This window comes from Thunnus thynnus, chromosome 5 (assembly GCF_963924715.1).
Source record: "Thunnus thynnus chromosome 5, fThuThy2.1, whole genome shotgun sequence".
Lineage (NCBI taxonomy): Eukaryota > Metazoa > Chordata > Actinopteri > Scombriformes > Scombridae > Thunnus > Thunnus thynnus.
This window is the reverse complement of record NC_089521.1, coordinates 16,329,957-16,344,394: the sequence shown is the minus strand read 5'-3', so window position 1 is coordinate 16,344,394 and position 14,438 is coordinate 16,329,957. Positions and strand designations below refer to the sequence as shown.

General features: G+C 43.0%; 1 protein-coding gene across 9 annotated transcripts in view; it reads right to left on the bottom strand.

The window, feature by feature from the left end:
- Positions 1-221: 221 nt before the first annotated feature.
- The window catches only part of lrrc4.2 (leucine rich repeat containing 4.2), a 52,119-nt gene continuing 37,902 nt past the window's right edge, over positions 222-14,438 (bottom strand). For 5 of the 9 annotated variants that reach the window (XM_067589572.1, XM_067589577.1, XM_067589578.1 and 2 more), the window contains one exon: positions 222-6,295. In XM_067589572.1, the coding sequence (XP_067445673.1) occupies positions 1,449-3,449 (2,001 nt within the window). In that variant the 5' untranslated portion in view covers positions 3,450-6,295 and the 3' untranslated portion in view covers positions 222-1,448. The remainder of the gene's footprint in view (positions 6,296-14,438) is intronic. The other 4 variants (XM_067589573.1, XM_067589576.1, XM_067589574.1 and 1 more) reach the window with 4 other exon arrangements.

Sequence of the window (14,438 nt, the reverse complement as noted above, 5' to 3'; positions counted from 1 at the left end):
ATCTGACCTGCATAGAGCCCCACTGTGGGGTATAATGCAGCATTGTACACCAGTTACTTAAAGACCCATTCATGCAGACACTAAGTAAATGCATAGGACCGTAAGATGGGGGGTTTGGGGTAGGATACGATTTACAATACTGCCTCCAGCCTTTACGATTAAACAACTTACACACAAATGGAAATATATTCAGAGAGAAGAAAAAACATCAGATGAAAGTGTTTCTGATTAGAGAAATACAAACCAAAGGTTTTTATTTTTCATAGCCTCCTTTGTCTCTCCATAAAAATAGTGTTGCTCAAAATAAACTGTTAAAAGAAAAGGAAAAACAAAGTCATGTTTCAATGTAGTCCATGGAAAAGCCCCAGTATCAGACATTCATTTAGTTTCACTTCAATCCTCTCGTCTTTTTTTTTTTTCTCCAAAAGCAGAACGGTCAGCAAAGCCCTGTATCACTGCACCACGTCTGTTCCTTTGAAAAATTAGCATCGGAATGAGCCCTTGCAGAGACAAGTCAGGCAACTGCTGTAATGCATTACTAAATTAGCCCTAAACACTACACAAGCCATTAAGAAGCATGTCAAAACCTAAGGGAAAAGAAATAATACAAAATGCAACCAATAACAGAACAAAGTATTTGCAGCAACTGTTATTCGTCTGCACTTCATCTTTGCCAGTTGAACCAGTGGGGAATCATGTGCACACTTAATAAACATGTTAAGATACGCTACAACTAAGAAGCACTGGCACTGTCAAATAAACGCAGCTTAGCTCCAGCGAACAGAGGGTTAAACCTTAGCTGCAGAAATTCACTGCAGTCCAAAAGCATTTGGCTGATAGCTACTGAACAGCACATTCTATCTGTGCCATTACGTTGCTATCCTTTGACAAATGTTTCTATCTATCTAGATTTTGCCTGTGTGTCTTTTTAAGTTCCTTAGTCTGGAAATACCATTTTATTGCATATAATATTTGGCACAGTAAAAACTGGAGCTTAAATCTGGGGCTGTACTTAGAAACTGGTGCCTGTATAAAGAGTTTTTTACTGCATCCTAAATATGGTCAAAAACAAACTAAATGCCTCTTTTCCTACAGGAGACAGTGCCACCTTCTATTATCAATCACAAAAGCAATTCAGTATCTTTGTCTTTTTTTAAATAGAAGTCACCAGTTATTAGAAAATAGTTTCAAATTACTTTCTTTTCTAATATAATCTGCATGTCTCACCACTGTCTGGTAGTTTCATTTATATATATTTGTATTTTTTCATATTTATATACTTATGTATAGGCATGTACAAGAAACAAAAAATGTCTCTGCTTTGCACTTCTGTACAAAAGAAAGTTACCGTTTTGTTCTTTGTGCATTCTATTGCATGGACTGGTGAGCAGATAGGTGGAGAGGAGGGTTTAGGGCAGAGTCAGAGATAGATCCATAGGGAGCATTACTCAGATTTGGGTCTCTTGAACCTTTTCCTTGCCGTGAGTAGTCTTAATGACGTAGGGATCAGCAATGGTGCTGATGTGGCTGTGATGCTGTCTGACTGAGCGATGAAGAGAGTTGTTCTGGGTCCAGTGGGCTCCGTAGCCCCCTTGGCGGGATGAAGAGGAGGAGGACACATACCCAGGCTTAAAGGTGTTGCTGTTGTGTTCCACTAATGTAGGCAGTACCAACCCTGTGTCATCAGAGCCACTAGATCCGGAGGTGGGTGGTGGAACTGGAGGAACTTCCTCCTCCATCTGAATGATTTCTATGGTCCTGGCTGCTGCCACCGTGCTCCTCTGTTGATGCCGCTTACGCAACTTATAGAATGCTATCAACATGGCTGCTGCCAGCAAGGTAACAGCAACAAAACAGCCAATGATGATTTTGGTGGTTTTCATCACCTCATCCAGGCTGGGAGCTGGCCCAGTAGGGACTCTGGCAGTTGGTATTGACACCTGCCTTGGAGTCTGAGTGTTTTGGAACAGCACAGTAGGTGTGGAGATGAAGACGGGCTTAAAGACAGAGGGCGAGGCAGGAACAGTCGGCTTAGGTTTAGGGGTCTCTTCCACTGTGGGCTCCAAAATCTCCACTGTTACAGTGGTAAAATAGGACAGATTGGAAGTGTTGAGTTCGGCATTGCTGACATTTAGGTAGGCAGAGGCATTGGAGTTTCCTGCCATGTTGCTCACCATACAGGTGTAGACCCCTGTGTCTGATGGGAGAACATTGGAGAAGTTGAGTGTTCCATCATTAAGAACAGATATCCGTGGGTGAGCCGAGCCATGGGTCAGTACAGTCCCATTGGGGAGAAGCCATCGAACTGAGCTCATTGCAGCTGTGCGACACTTCAGTTCTGCCACCCTCGCTGCCGAGATGTTCAGATCTCTAGGAGCATCGAGTATGAATGGTGCTGAACACTGAAAGGTAGTCTGATCCACTTCCACCAGGTATCGTCCTCTCATGTGGGCCGGGGTGTGGCAGCGTCCACAGCAGGTGGAATTTGTGGGAATGTATTCTCTGAGCCACCAGGAGAGCCATACTACATCACAATCACATCGCCAAGGGTTGTGGTGCAGGTGTAGCTCCACCAGGTACTGTAGAGGGGTGAAGAGGTTATGGGGCAGGGATGACAGATTATTATGGGCTAAATTCAGCTCCACCAATGCTGTGATATCATCAAATGCATTCCTCTCAATAGTGGTGATGGCAGAGTTCATAATCCAGAGTTTACGTAAACTCTTGAGCCCATGGAAGGCCCCGGGCTTCAGTTCAGGGAAAACATTTTCCGATATTTCGAGCTCCTCCAATCCCACTAGTGGTGAAAGATGAGGAAACTCCCTCAGGTTGCACATCCCCAAGTTGAGGTACTTGAGGTTCTGAAGGCCCTCGAAAGCCCCATCAGAGATGTACTCCAACTTTCTCAGTTCTCCCAGGTCCAGTCTCATGAGGGACGGGACACGGTTGAAGGCATAAGAGGGGATGCTCTCAATGGGATTGTTTCTAAGCCACAGCTCTCTCAACTTCGACAGGTACTCAAAAGCTCCACTGGGTATGACCGTCAGTCTGTTGTCAAACAGCTCCAAGGTATTGAGGCTGGTCAGGCCATTGAAAGCCCCAACTTCAATCTGCCTGATGGCATTCCTGCCCAGCTGCAAAACCTCCAGGTGATGCAGGTGCCTGAAGGTATCTGCCTCTATGGTCTCTATGCTGTTTTCCATCAGGTTGAGGTACCTGGTGTTAAATGGTATGTTAGGAGGAACCCTAACCAGACCTCGGCGGGTACACACCACCTTGCTGAGCTGGTTAGTGCAGGAGCACACACCTGGACAGTTCTGTGGGTTAGCCGAGCCCATCGCTGGGCCTGTGGACTGGCACATACTGAGAGCAGGCACGATGAGGGAGAGCACGGCGAGCAGGGCTGCGTTCCAGGTAGGCTGCACACTAACCTGGCCCAAAGGACTCATGGTGTGGAGGGCTCATTATTCTGCATGGTGGGGGGAGACGGCACACACCAGAGGACAGACCACCCTAGCCTGGCTGGAGCAACTCAAGGCTCCCAAGTTCCATCGACAGTGCAGGGGGATGCTACATCAAAATAGATGTGACAGAAGGGGGGGTGGGTGGAGAGGGAGAGATTAATACAAGAGAAGTAGCAGGGAAAAACAGTGCAGCAATGTAAGAAAATGAACAGTATCAGTGACGTACCTCATTAGTTTGAAAGTGGTCCTTTTTGCCTCTTTACAAATGTTAAAAGCAACAGTCATGCATCACATTCATTTATAATTCCCTTCCATGGAAATACATGAAATAGATGTTTTCTTGTTTTCCCTTTCTGAAAAAGTGAGGTGGCCCTCTATTAGCCAAAGGTACAAAATGGCTCCTGGTATTAAAGACTGAGAGCAGCATGGAAAACACTCACAGGCAGAGGTAAGGCCAGGAAGGCTTGGCAGGTGCCTGGATCCCTTCTGCCCCCACTAACTGCCCCCCTGCCAGGCCGCAGACTCCAAAATGCAACTCCACTGTGGATAAATCACAATGATCCATAAAGCACTTAAACACGACAGAGGAGGAGAGAAGAAGTGACCAACTGAAATAAATAAAAATCCCCAGTTCTCTCGGCTGCTGATACATGTGTTGGCTTGTCCGCTGGTCGCCTGTTTGGTAGAGAGACCTCCCTCACTGTGACTTTGCCAAGGGCTAGTCGGTCGGTGATTAGCCCCGTTGTGACAGAGACTGAGAGACAGAAAAAGGCTAAAGAACTCCTGGCACAATCATCCCCCTCTCCTCTCCTCCTCTGTGTTCCTCTTGCTTCCTCCCAATGTTGGGCTGGCCCTGGTCAGAGCAGCTGCAGGCTGCCGTGTGCACAGTTAGCAGTAATCCGTCTATTCCTCCTGGGGGGAGGGGGGTTGGGGGTGGTGGGAGAGATGGTGGCGCTGGGTGGGGGGTGGAGAAGTGGATGCGCTGCACTGTTGGAGCTTCGCAAAAGGCTGTCGGAGGAGAGAGAGCACTCTTGTCCTCTTCTGCAATGAGAGAAAAGAGAGAGAATGACGCTGGGAGGATGTGTGTGGAAGTGGGCTCCGTATCTGTATCCATAAACAGAGAAAGGTATTGAGGATTCTTCTGTCCGCTCGCTGTTTGTCCCCTGGGCTGTCTCCTGCAGTGTTCTTCTGCTTGCTTATTTGTTAGTTTTTCTCCAGGGCTGAGGTAGTAAGTTGTGGCAGTTAGCCATGTGTGTGGCTGTCAGACTTGCAGCTGGCTGGTGGACTACTGCAGTAGACAGAGTAGAACAGAGAGAGAGAGGGAAAGAGACAGAAAGAGAGAGAAGGAGAGAGAGAACCACAGACAGATCAAGAGCAAGGGAAAGATAGAGTGCGCAAAGGAGAGAGTGTGAGAGAGAGAGAGAGATGGAGAGGAGGAGGCACACGAGCACTCAAACAGGCAGCCCACCGTCACAAAAGCAGCAGGAGCAGCATTCTAATCCACATCTCCTCTTCTTGTTTATTCTTCAATCTCTCTTTTCTCTATTCCCCCCCTCCGATGTGTGTCGGTGTTGCAGGCAGCTAAGATGCTCGCTCTGCCCCCTCCCTTTGTCCTTCAGTGGGAACGTGAATGTACTGCTGACGCACTCCTCTCAGCTGCTCAGCCAGCCTCAGAGCAGTGCATTGGTTTGATGCAGTGTTCCTGTGTATTAACACATTCAACCTCCCCTCCTCCCGTATCGCTCCTTCTCCCTCCCCTCACTGTAACTATCTTCTCTTTCTCTCTCTCTTTCTGTCCTTGTATCTCACGTGTTCTGTCCCTCGCCTTCTTTCTTTACTCTCACTTTCTAGATCACTTTACCTGTGCCGATCTTCCCCTCTCCTTCGCTGTCTGTCTCCATGCCTTCCCCCCCTAACTTGTCGTTAAAATTAAAAGCCTCCTGTTCCAAAGTATCATACAGAGACAAGAGGTCAGACTTTCTACTCCAAGTCCAGAGTGGTTTTGTGTTCTCTGTCTCGTGAGCGCAGCAGTGCGCCAGTGTTTTCCAGTGGAGATGCGGCTTGCTGCTATTCCTCACTTCTTGTAAGGCACATTTTGGTGAGTGTTCCCTCATACATTATTACCATAAAGGACAAACAGACAGAGTTGTTTCTTTTATTTGTTTTTTTCTCATTTTGTCAGCTGTGTAGAATGTATTAAGTGTGTGTGTGAGTGTGTGTGTGTGTGTGTGTGTGTGTGTGTGTGCGTGTATGTTTTGTTGGAGGTGGCGGGTTGGGTCGGGGGGTCCGTGACATCATAGAGGACTGAAATGCTGACTCTGCTTCTCTGTGTCTGCTGGGCAGTCTTCTCTTCAGGGAGGAGAAAGATGAAAGAGCTTGCACACAGTTATCTCTTAGAAAGATGAGAGAGAAAGACAGAGAGATAGAGGAAAAGAGACTTACCGAGAGAGGGAGAGAGAGAGATTGGGCCGGGTAGGAGGAGATATATCCACGTCCTTGGTGAAATAGGGGAAAGGAGCCCATATAGAAGGAAGAGAGAAATGAGATAAATAGGGATAGAGAAGAAGAATGAGGGAGACAGATGAGGGAACGAACTGCATAGTAGTCTCCTCAGTGAAATGGCACAGAAAGGCGAAGAAAAAGAAGGATGAGGATTAGGGGTGAGGAGTAGGAGGGACGAGAGGAGTGTTGATAGTGTTGGATTAAGCATCATTTGAATGCAGGAGAAGGAGTCTCCCTCTCTGCCTTTGGTTGATGACCATATTCTCTCTCTCTCTCTCTCTCTCTCTCTCCCTCCTCTCTCCTGTCACATATATATTTGCTATTGGGGTCTATAGAAAAAAAACAGAAAACAAGCAATACATGAGGACAATAATAAATGTGCCACCTGGAATAAATATAAAGATGTTATTGAAAAATTCATGTGCTGTGTCCACATTGGACTGTACAGAGGATGAAAAAGGATCAAGTGATACTGAAGATAAATTAAACAAATGGAATACCGTTTACAGAAGTAGAGCATGAGGACTAATGCATTTGTGATATTGTATGTGTATTATATTGGATTGTATGTATATCCTTTGTTTGTGTTTACACAGTATATAAATATGAATAAAATACTAAATAAATGATAATGCTCAGTATTATCAGGATATGTCTAGATAAAGTATATCATATTACCCTTCTCTATATGCATCTTACAATGCATTTTATGTGCAACATTTTTATTTTACTTCTGCTGCATTTATGTCACTAATCAAAAACAATTGCCTCTTCCTCGTCAGGAAACTGAAGCAACATGAACATGATATGCTTGGATGTAATATTTCTTCTCTTTTGACCTTCGGTGGACCAAATTGATTGACAGGATACATTCTCTTAATACACTTCTTAATACACTTGATACATTTATTTTATATTGCACATAATATGTGCCTCATGCCAGCATAACTTTACCTTGATGTTCATACTGACAGCAGATATTGGATGCTTTAAACTGCAAATGAGCAATAAACAGATGACAATGATGATGATTTAAAATTAATTATTTGATATTTTAATTATCAACTCCAAATAATGAGGAGTGACCAGAACTGATGCTATTATCAAAACCACCATTTGTAATATATAAAAGGATTCTATGTGCATGAGGCAAATGTAAAATGAGGCTATACATTTGAATTAAAGAAGAATGCAGACTGTCCTTCACTGCCCTACAGTATTTAGTGAAAATACTGTGGAAATAATTGTGTGAGCAACAAAGGGAATGAATGAAACTTATATCTCACAGTTTGTTTTATGCATCAAAGAATGACTTTGAGAGGGATGAAATAACGGATGAAAAACAAAGGATGAATGAAAAAACTCACTAACATCTGTGTTTTGAGAAGTAACATGCCAGATAGGCTGGAAAAGCATTTGAAAAATGTGCCAAGTGCAGCTCATGTACCTATTCTATTCCCATATGATGCTTTAGAGTGAGGAAAGGAAGAAAGAGTGAGAGAGGAACAGCAAGGTGGGGGGAAGAGGGGAGGGTGAAGGAGAGATAACTATTAGTTAAGGTGGCGCAGGCAGGTTTGGTCAGATAATTGATGGCCATGGTTGTAGCTGCTGTGTTAATGCTATTACAGGGGGCATGAGCATGGAAAGGTCAGTTAGCACACTGGATATATGACATTTCCTCCTGCTGTCTTTATGGCTGTCTCTCCTTCTCTTTACCTCTCTGTCTTTCTTTCTCTTTCCTTTCACTGTCTACAGGGGATCCATAGTTATTACTATCAGAGAGAGGAATATCAGCCACAGCTGCTGTAGTCCAGTTCTCCCTTTAAATATGTGAAATGGATTCAGGGTGAGAATTTATTGCCATCTGAAAATTAATATATAGTGTGTAGTAAATCATAAGGGTTTTATGGAATTACTCTGTGGTCTGATATAGAATCTTGTGTTACAGTCTGTCAATTCCACAACATTAATAATTCAAAAAGATTGGTCTTTCAAAATGCCAATATTATGAACTGGATGGGTTATCTGTTGAGCTAATCTCTGTGTTTGGGTCCGTCAAAGTAAACGATAAACGACAATAGTGGTCAACTGATTTGCCTGATTAAAATATGCCAGGAATCAGAAAGGCTGAATCCAAATGTCCGGACTTCAACACACTCGCAGACTCGCGGACTTTGCGGGAGCATTCCTGGGAAGTCTGAGAGTGCTGAGGACTGTCCAAATCCACATTTCATCAAGACCACAAGGGGCCTCAAGTGGGCTTTCTGCAGACTTCCAGAGAGTTTGCCTGGGCTGCAGACTTCATCAGACTTTGCTTGAGAAATTACCCATAATCCTGCAGCAATAGCCTGAGTACTACTAATTATTATTAGCATATCAATAATAAAAATAACAACAACAACAATAATAATTATATAAAAAAAAATAATATGCTGTTAAATAATTACTGATTTTTTTCCCACTTTTGTTGTGATTTAGTGAAGTACTCACAGAATAATTGGCCTATGAGCTTAATAACATTGATTTGTTTATTATAATCTGCTAAACTAGACAAACAAAGGTTGTTTTTTGTCTGTCTACGATGTGAAGGTCCTCAGTTGAAGATTTCATGTAAATAGAATATTAGCAGTGTTTAGCAGCTCATGTTAAAGGAAAATCTGACTGAGCATTCTGAGCAGATTTTTTGAGTATAGAGCAGCAGACCTGCACATATTAGAACCATTAAGAACCGTTTAGAAAAAACACTTTGAAAGGAGTTAAAGGGTCAGGAATTTCAGTTTATCTCCATGGAAACACTGGAGGTCTTAAGTCCATCTCAGAGTGCATGGTGGCCCAGCGCCCTCACAGACTTGATGACGTTGAACACGTCATGGTGCGTATGACTCAAGTCCGTGAGGGCTCAGGCCGCAGGTCCAGAAGGTGGACATTTACAACTTTTTATAGATTTTTCTCCTAACACGTATGCACCATAGCGTTAATCTGTGCTTTCTTTCATCAACAATAAATCACTTTAAAGCTTATCATAACTTATTATGCTGTATGCTTAGTTTTCCTCTCTGGCACATAATCGGTAGTATTAATGCAATCAATTGGTATTTAGCTGACCTTCCAAACTGCCAAAAGTATTACAAAAATGAAAACTCTGCATGTCTTCAAGGCAAAAAAGTTGAAGGAACGACAGAACTTCAAATATTGATGGTAGCTGAACAGATGGAAAAGGCAAAATGCTTTCAAGTGGCTTAAGTCCCAGTTGTCACCACGAAGAGCAACAGCAGTGGAAGCATTATCCTAACCATCTGAGCCAACTACAACCTTAGTTACCTGCAGCACTTGGTTGAATAGACTTAATCAGAGCAAATATAGATTCTGACGCTTTTTCTCAATTCCTTGTCAACCTGTTATCACATATTTGGTCTGGAAATGAGGAGTCAGCGGATCTAGGCTGATCCTTAGAGGATCACGATGGAAATAAGCCTGTGGGCTTTATTGTGTAATTTAATCCTCGACAGTTTGTAAGTGTATGTGATGACTGTCTTCAGGTGAAGCAGTATTATGTATATTTTACGATTGTCAAATAAATCTATCTATCTAGCCCTTGAATTGAGACTCTGTTTCTCTATCAATGAAACAGGCAGGCCATTTCCAGCTCCCTGAAACAGGAAAAATCACTGGGCCAAAACATTAGAGAATTAGAGAATGAGCCAAAGAGGGAAGTATTACAAGACATGCATGTCAGGCATAGCTCAGTACTGAGGGTGGTTGCATTCTTTGGATGGTTTGGGTCAATACGACACCGGGATGGAGGGGGCTGGTGCGAGACATTTGTAGGCCAAAAGCAGCATGGTGTAGTAAAATACAGTGGTTCGGGTCAATACTGTGCCCTACAAAGCTGCGTCAGGGTTAGAGGGGAAATTGAATGTTTCTGGAAGTAAAATCTACATGCTGATAAATGTGTGTGTGTGTGTGTGACCCAATTAGTCTGTGTTGGCTGCGACCATCAATGAAGGTGACTGTGCTATGACAATATGGCGCTAAGACGTGAACCAGTCGTCTCTAAGGAGGCTTTTACTTCATGCAGTAGGTTTGCTGCTCTTACAGTACATGGACCATAATTTACACACTCCACTACTTCACTGTGCCTTTGCTGAGCCCGGTCACTGTTACTGCTGACTGCTGAGGTCTGAATCAACGAGATGACCGGTTGCAGCTGTTCTTTGTGAAATGAGTGAGAGTTAAAAGCTGGAGACAGGCATTGCCAGCTGACCCTGTGGTCATGGGCCAAACACATATGCTCTTGAGCCTTAAGGGTCAAGACTCCCATAGGCCAAGACAAATAGCGCTACTGCCAGCTGCTGAAGCTAGCATTAACACAGTCACATTACAATCTCCCACTCCTGCTAATGCAAAGGCAAAAACCACATCTACTGCTTAGTTACTGTTGGTGACTGTTTCACCAGTGCAGCTTCACCTCGTTCTGTAGTTAGAACTGACCGATCTAATTAGCTGCTAGCATTATCCATTACCTTGCCTTACTTTGCCTTGGTACTATTCAATGTCTCCTGGCCCCAGTGGATCCCTCACCACTCAGCCTGTGCTTAGTGTGGCTGGTCAGCAAAGTGCTGGAGCAGCATTTGGCCTGAGAATAGAGGAGTGGATGGTGAGAGAAAGGAGACCGGTGGAAGCAGATCGATGTGGCCTGTATTCATTAACCCTCGCTCACAGCTCCCTTCCCACCCCAATCACAACCCCGCCATTTTAGGATGGCAGAAGGTGATTTATTAGCTGTCCTGGCTCAGTCAGCACCATCGACCCACAGTCTGAGGAGAGTTGACTCACACCAGGATATACCGATTCCCTCACAGTGGGCTGAACTCACTGAGTGAGCCGACACCATTCAAAGAGGAATCATGCTGGAAATAGCAGGATGATCAACATATATTTATTCCTATTTGTAAACTTTGTCAGTTTACAGGATAAGGTGTTATGTTTATTACACTTGTGTCATCATACGTACAAGTTGTGTAGTATACAAAAAAATACAATGCAAACTCTTCATGCAAGAAAAAAGAGAAAAAAAAGTGACATTTTTCCTGAGGTGGGTGTGAAGGTCTGGTGACAAGTGTTGCGAGATGACCCTGTGGTCATGGGTCAAACAAACATGCTATTAAGCTGCAAGGGTCAAGACTCCCAAAAGCCAAGATTGATAAAAGTACTACCAGCTGCTGAAGCTAGCACTACAACTGTAACGTTAGGATCACCCATTCTATTGAGTCCCTGTATATTGTAAGCTGGCAATTAGGTTCTGCAATTAACTTTTTTGGCACTGTTCATTGTGACATTCAGTTTGAACTGATTTGTATCCCAACAAACCAAAACACTGTGTTTCAGCTGAGTTATCTTTCTTCATTTCAGCACTAGGAGCTATCCACATTTGACCATGTTTCCTGTTTGTATGCTTCTCTCCTCACAATTTTTTTTTCCTGTACAGGCTCCTTCTACACCTCCAGACTCATTTGTATGTTCTGCTATAGACTGACACTTGTTTCACCATTATTACATTTATAAAATCACAACCCCTTAATGTTGAGGAAATGTTGAAAGGCAGACATTATTATAGACAGGTTGGAAAATCATTTTAAGCCAAGATATTGCTGTTACAGTGTGATCAAAAGGTGGTGATGCTAATATTGTGTGTGATCACCATTATTTTCACTCAATGCATATTGCAAAATTGTAATTTGTTAGTGCTCATTCTGTTAATGTAGATGCATGACCTTTGAAAAATAAAGCAACTTACTGAAAAGCTTTGTAGCTTATTAATATGGGAGTGAAATTAACTTATTTCTTTCATATATTTGCATCATTAGGCTGACACTGACACTTTCCTGCCTTTGCAATGTGTGGTGCAATGAGTTATTAAGTCTCAGTTCTAACTTTACATCCTCATGTACTGAGCAGGCACGTTTGTCCACATACCGGCTGATTCGGAAAAAAGCACAGGTCATGGTGTAACTTGCTTTGAGAATGACAGCTGAATCTGAACTTTTTCCATACCTCACAGCATCAATGTGTGACAAAGTGAAGCAAAGCGATTTGTTTTGCTGTTATTTGATCTTGAGGCTTACTGAAAACACCTAGCTAGACAGGCTCCCATTCCTCTGCTCGGCACTCAGGAACAGAATTATTATTAAGTGGTAAACAAGACCCACACACAACAAATGCTTTGTTTTCATCGGTCACATAATAATAGAACATTAACAAATCATTTATTAACTGCTATTCTCTCACTCAGCTTTGACCCCGTGTGTGCTAGTAGTCCTGTGATTGGGTGGGCGTTTTGGTTTTTGCTCAAGCAGTTTCAAGCTTCACTTGGTATCCCCAGATGCAGTATCCTCTGCCTCATGTTTCTCCCTCCACAACCCCCCTTCGACTATCATGTGGCCCCCTAGGGAGGTGTGCCTCACGGTCTGAAAACCTCTGGGTTGGATAAACACAATTTGTAAAAGGAGACTGAACAAATATGTTATATATGTACATCAGTGACAGATCATGCCAAAAGTATTAAGTGAAAGTCAGACATAATGGGTTTTTGGCAATGCAGACGGGTGCATCTGTTAATTAAAGCCCATGTTGTGTCTCCATGTTGTTTTGCTAATCCTCCTCATACACTCTAACAGCTGACCATTCTGTTTCCCAAATCCATCGTCCAGAAGTCACCTCTTGTCAGACAAACAGCTCTTAATAGAAACAATGCAGCTCAATTGATTGTATTGATTTCACACGACTGAGAACACAGTAGGTATTTGGTAGTTGGGACACAAACGGCCAATGAATGAGGTCAGATCCTTAATCCCACTTCACTTACAGGGGAGGGAATCTGCACATTAAGATGATGACCAGCAGTCAGTGTTACCATCTTTGAAAAATCACTACACCAGTCATGGCATGCGTGTCATGGAACAATTGCTGTCCATTTGGAAAGAATAGCATAATTTTGGTTATTGGGCTAAAACACAATTGTTTCGTTACTTTCAATAAATATCATCAATAATATAGTCCATACTGCTATTGTACAGCATGATCCCTTTGTTTAAAATAAGTATTAGGTAATGCTAAGGATGTGAGGAATTGCTGATAACAGTGATTATGATGGTAAACACTATTAATCAGAGCTACACGCTTCTGTGGAAAATAAATAAATAATGCCCCTCACCACCACCACCAGGAAATTAAGCTTCAACAGGTTGCTGTATTTATCTATTTTTATTTTCACGTCTGGATGCACAAACCCAGTTAATTATATTTGTGTATCCCATTAGCGCCATGATTGATTTTGTGCGGTTGAAATAAAACATGGCCATCCTCACTTCCCATGTGATGTGGACAGAGCTCTCATTGTTTGCGCACTGATGACCTTCATCACATACTCATTTGTATGTCTGAGTGGGTGGGTGAGTGGGTGGGGGGGTAGTCTTTAAAACTGCTTGTCTATAGTTACTACAGAATACTGTATATACTTACATTTAGCTGTAGTACTCAGAGTCGAGAGGAAGGGATGAGGAAAGTGTTGCTCATTCACATTTTAAAATTCTAGTGAACCACGTTGGTTTCAATGCTTAAAGTAAAGACCGCAAGCCTGAACCCAAAGCTGTTGCTCACCATGCAGAACCAGGGAAATGAATTTATTTGGCATAAAATATTTGACAGTCCTATGTACTCCACTAGAAATATTTGTACTGATTTGAAGAAAGTAAAGTTGGCCCTGTCTTAAAGTATTTCAATGGCCAAAATAAAAAAAAAAGAAGAAAGACTACTTTTACAAATGAGTCATTGCAAGATTTGCCAGCCTCTTTTTGTGACAAACGTACACTCAAGCATGCACACAGATACACAACCCACTATGCTGGAGATGTATGAAGGCAGTGTGTTGGATGGACTCCCTCACCTCTCATATGCAAATAACTTTTCTCCATGCAGCTCTGTGATTGGCTTGCTGTTATTAATATTCTGCCAGCGTGTGACTTCGTTAGCCCGGAGTTACTGTGCCAACAGGCAGCATTAAAAAGGGACTTTGTCAATGTTTGATGTCTCGTGAAGTGATGCTGTGTGTGTGTGTGTGTGTGTGTGAGAGAGAGAGAGAGAGAGAGAGAGAGACAGAGAGACAGAGAGAGAGAGAGAGGGTTTTTTTCTGGGTTTTTTTTAAAGGAGATTCAAATTTGGGCAGTGGGAGACACTTTTCCCCGCTGACATCAGATTGAGGAGGACGTGGCTATCAGCTTCTGAATATGATTGTAATAAAATTCTCTGTATGAACACCCAGTTTGTGTTATCTCTGTGGAGTAGCCAAACACATGGCAGGCTCCATCCTGTCTCTCAAATCACAAGGTTTAAGTATTGGTTTGGCTTATGGACACTGTCAAGGCGTAATCTCAACCTATTGCTTTTCATCCATTTAAGCCTGGGCCACTGCCA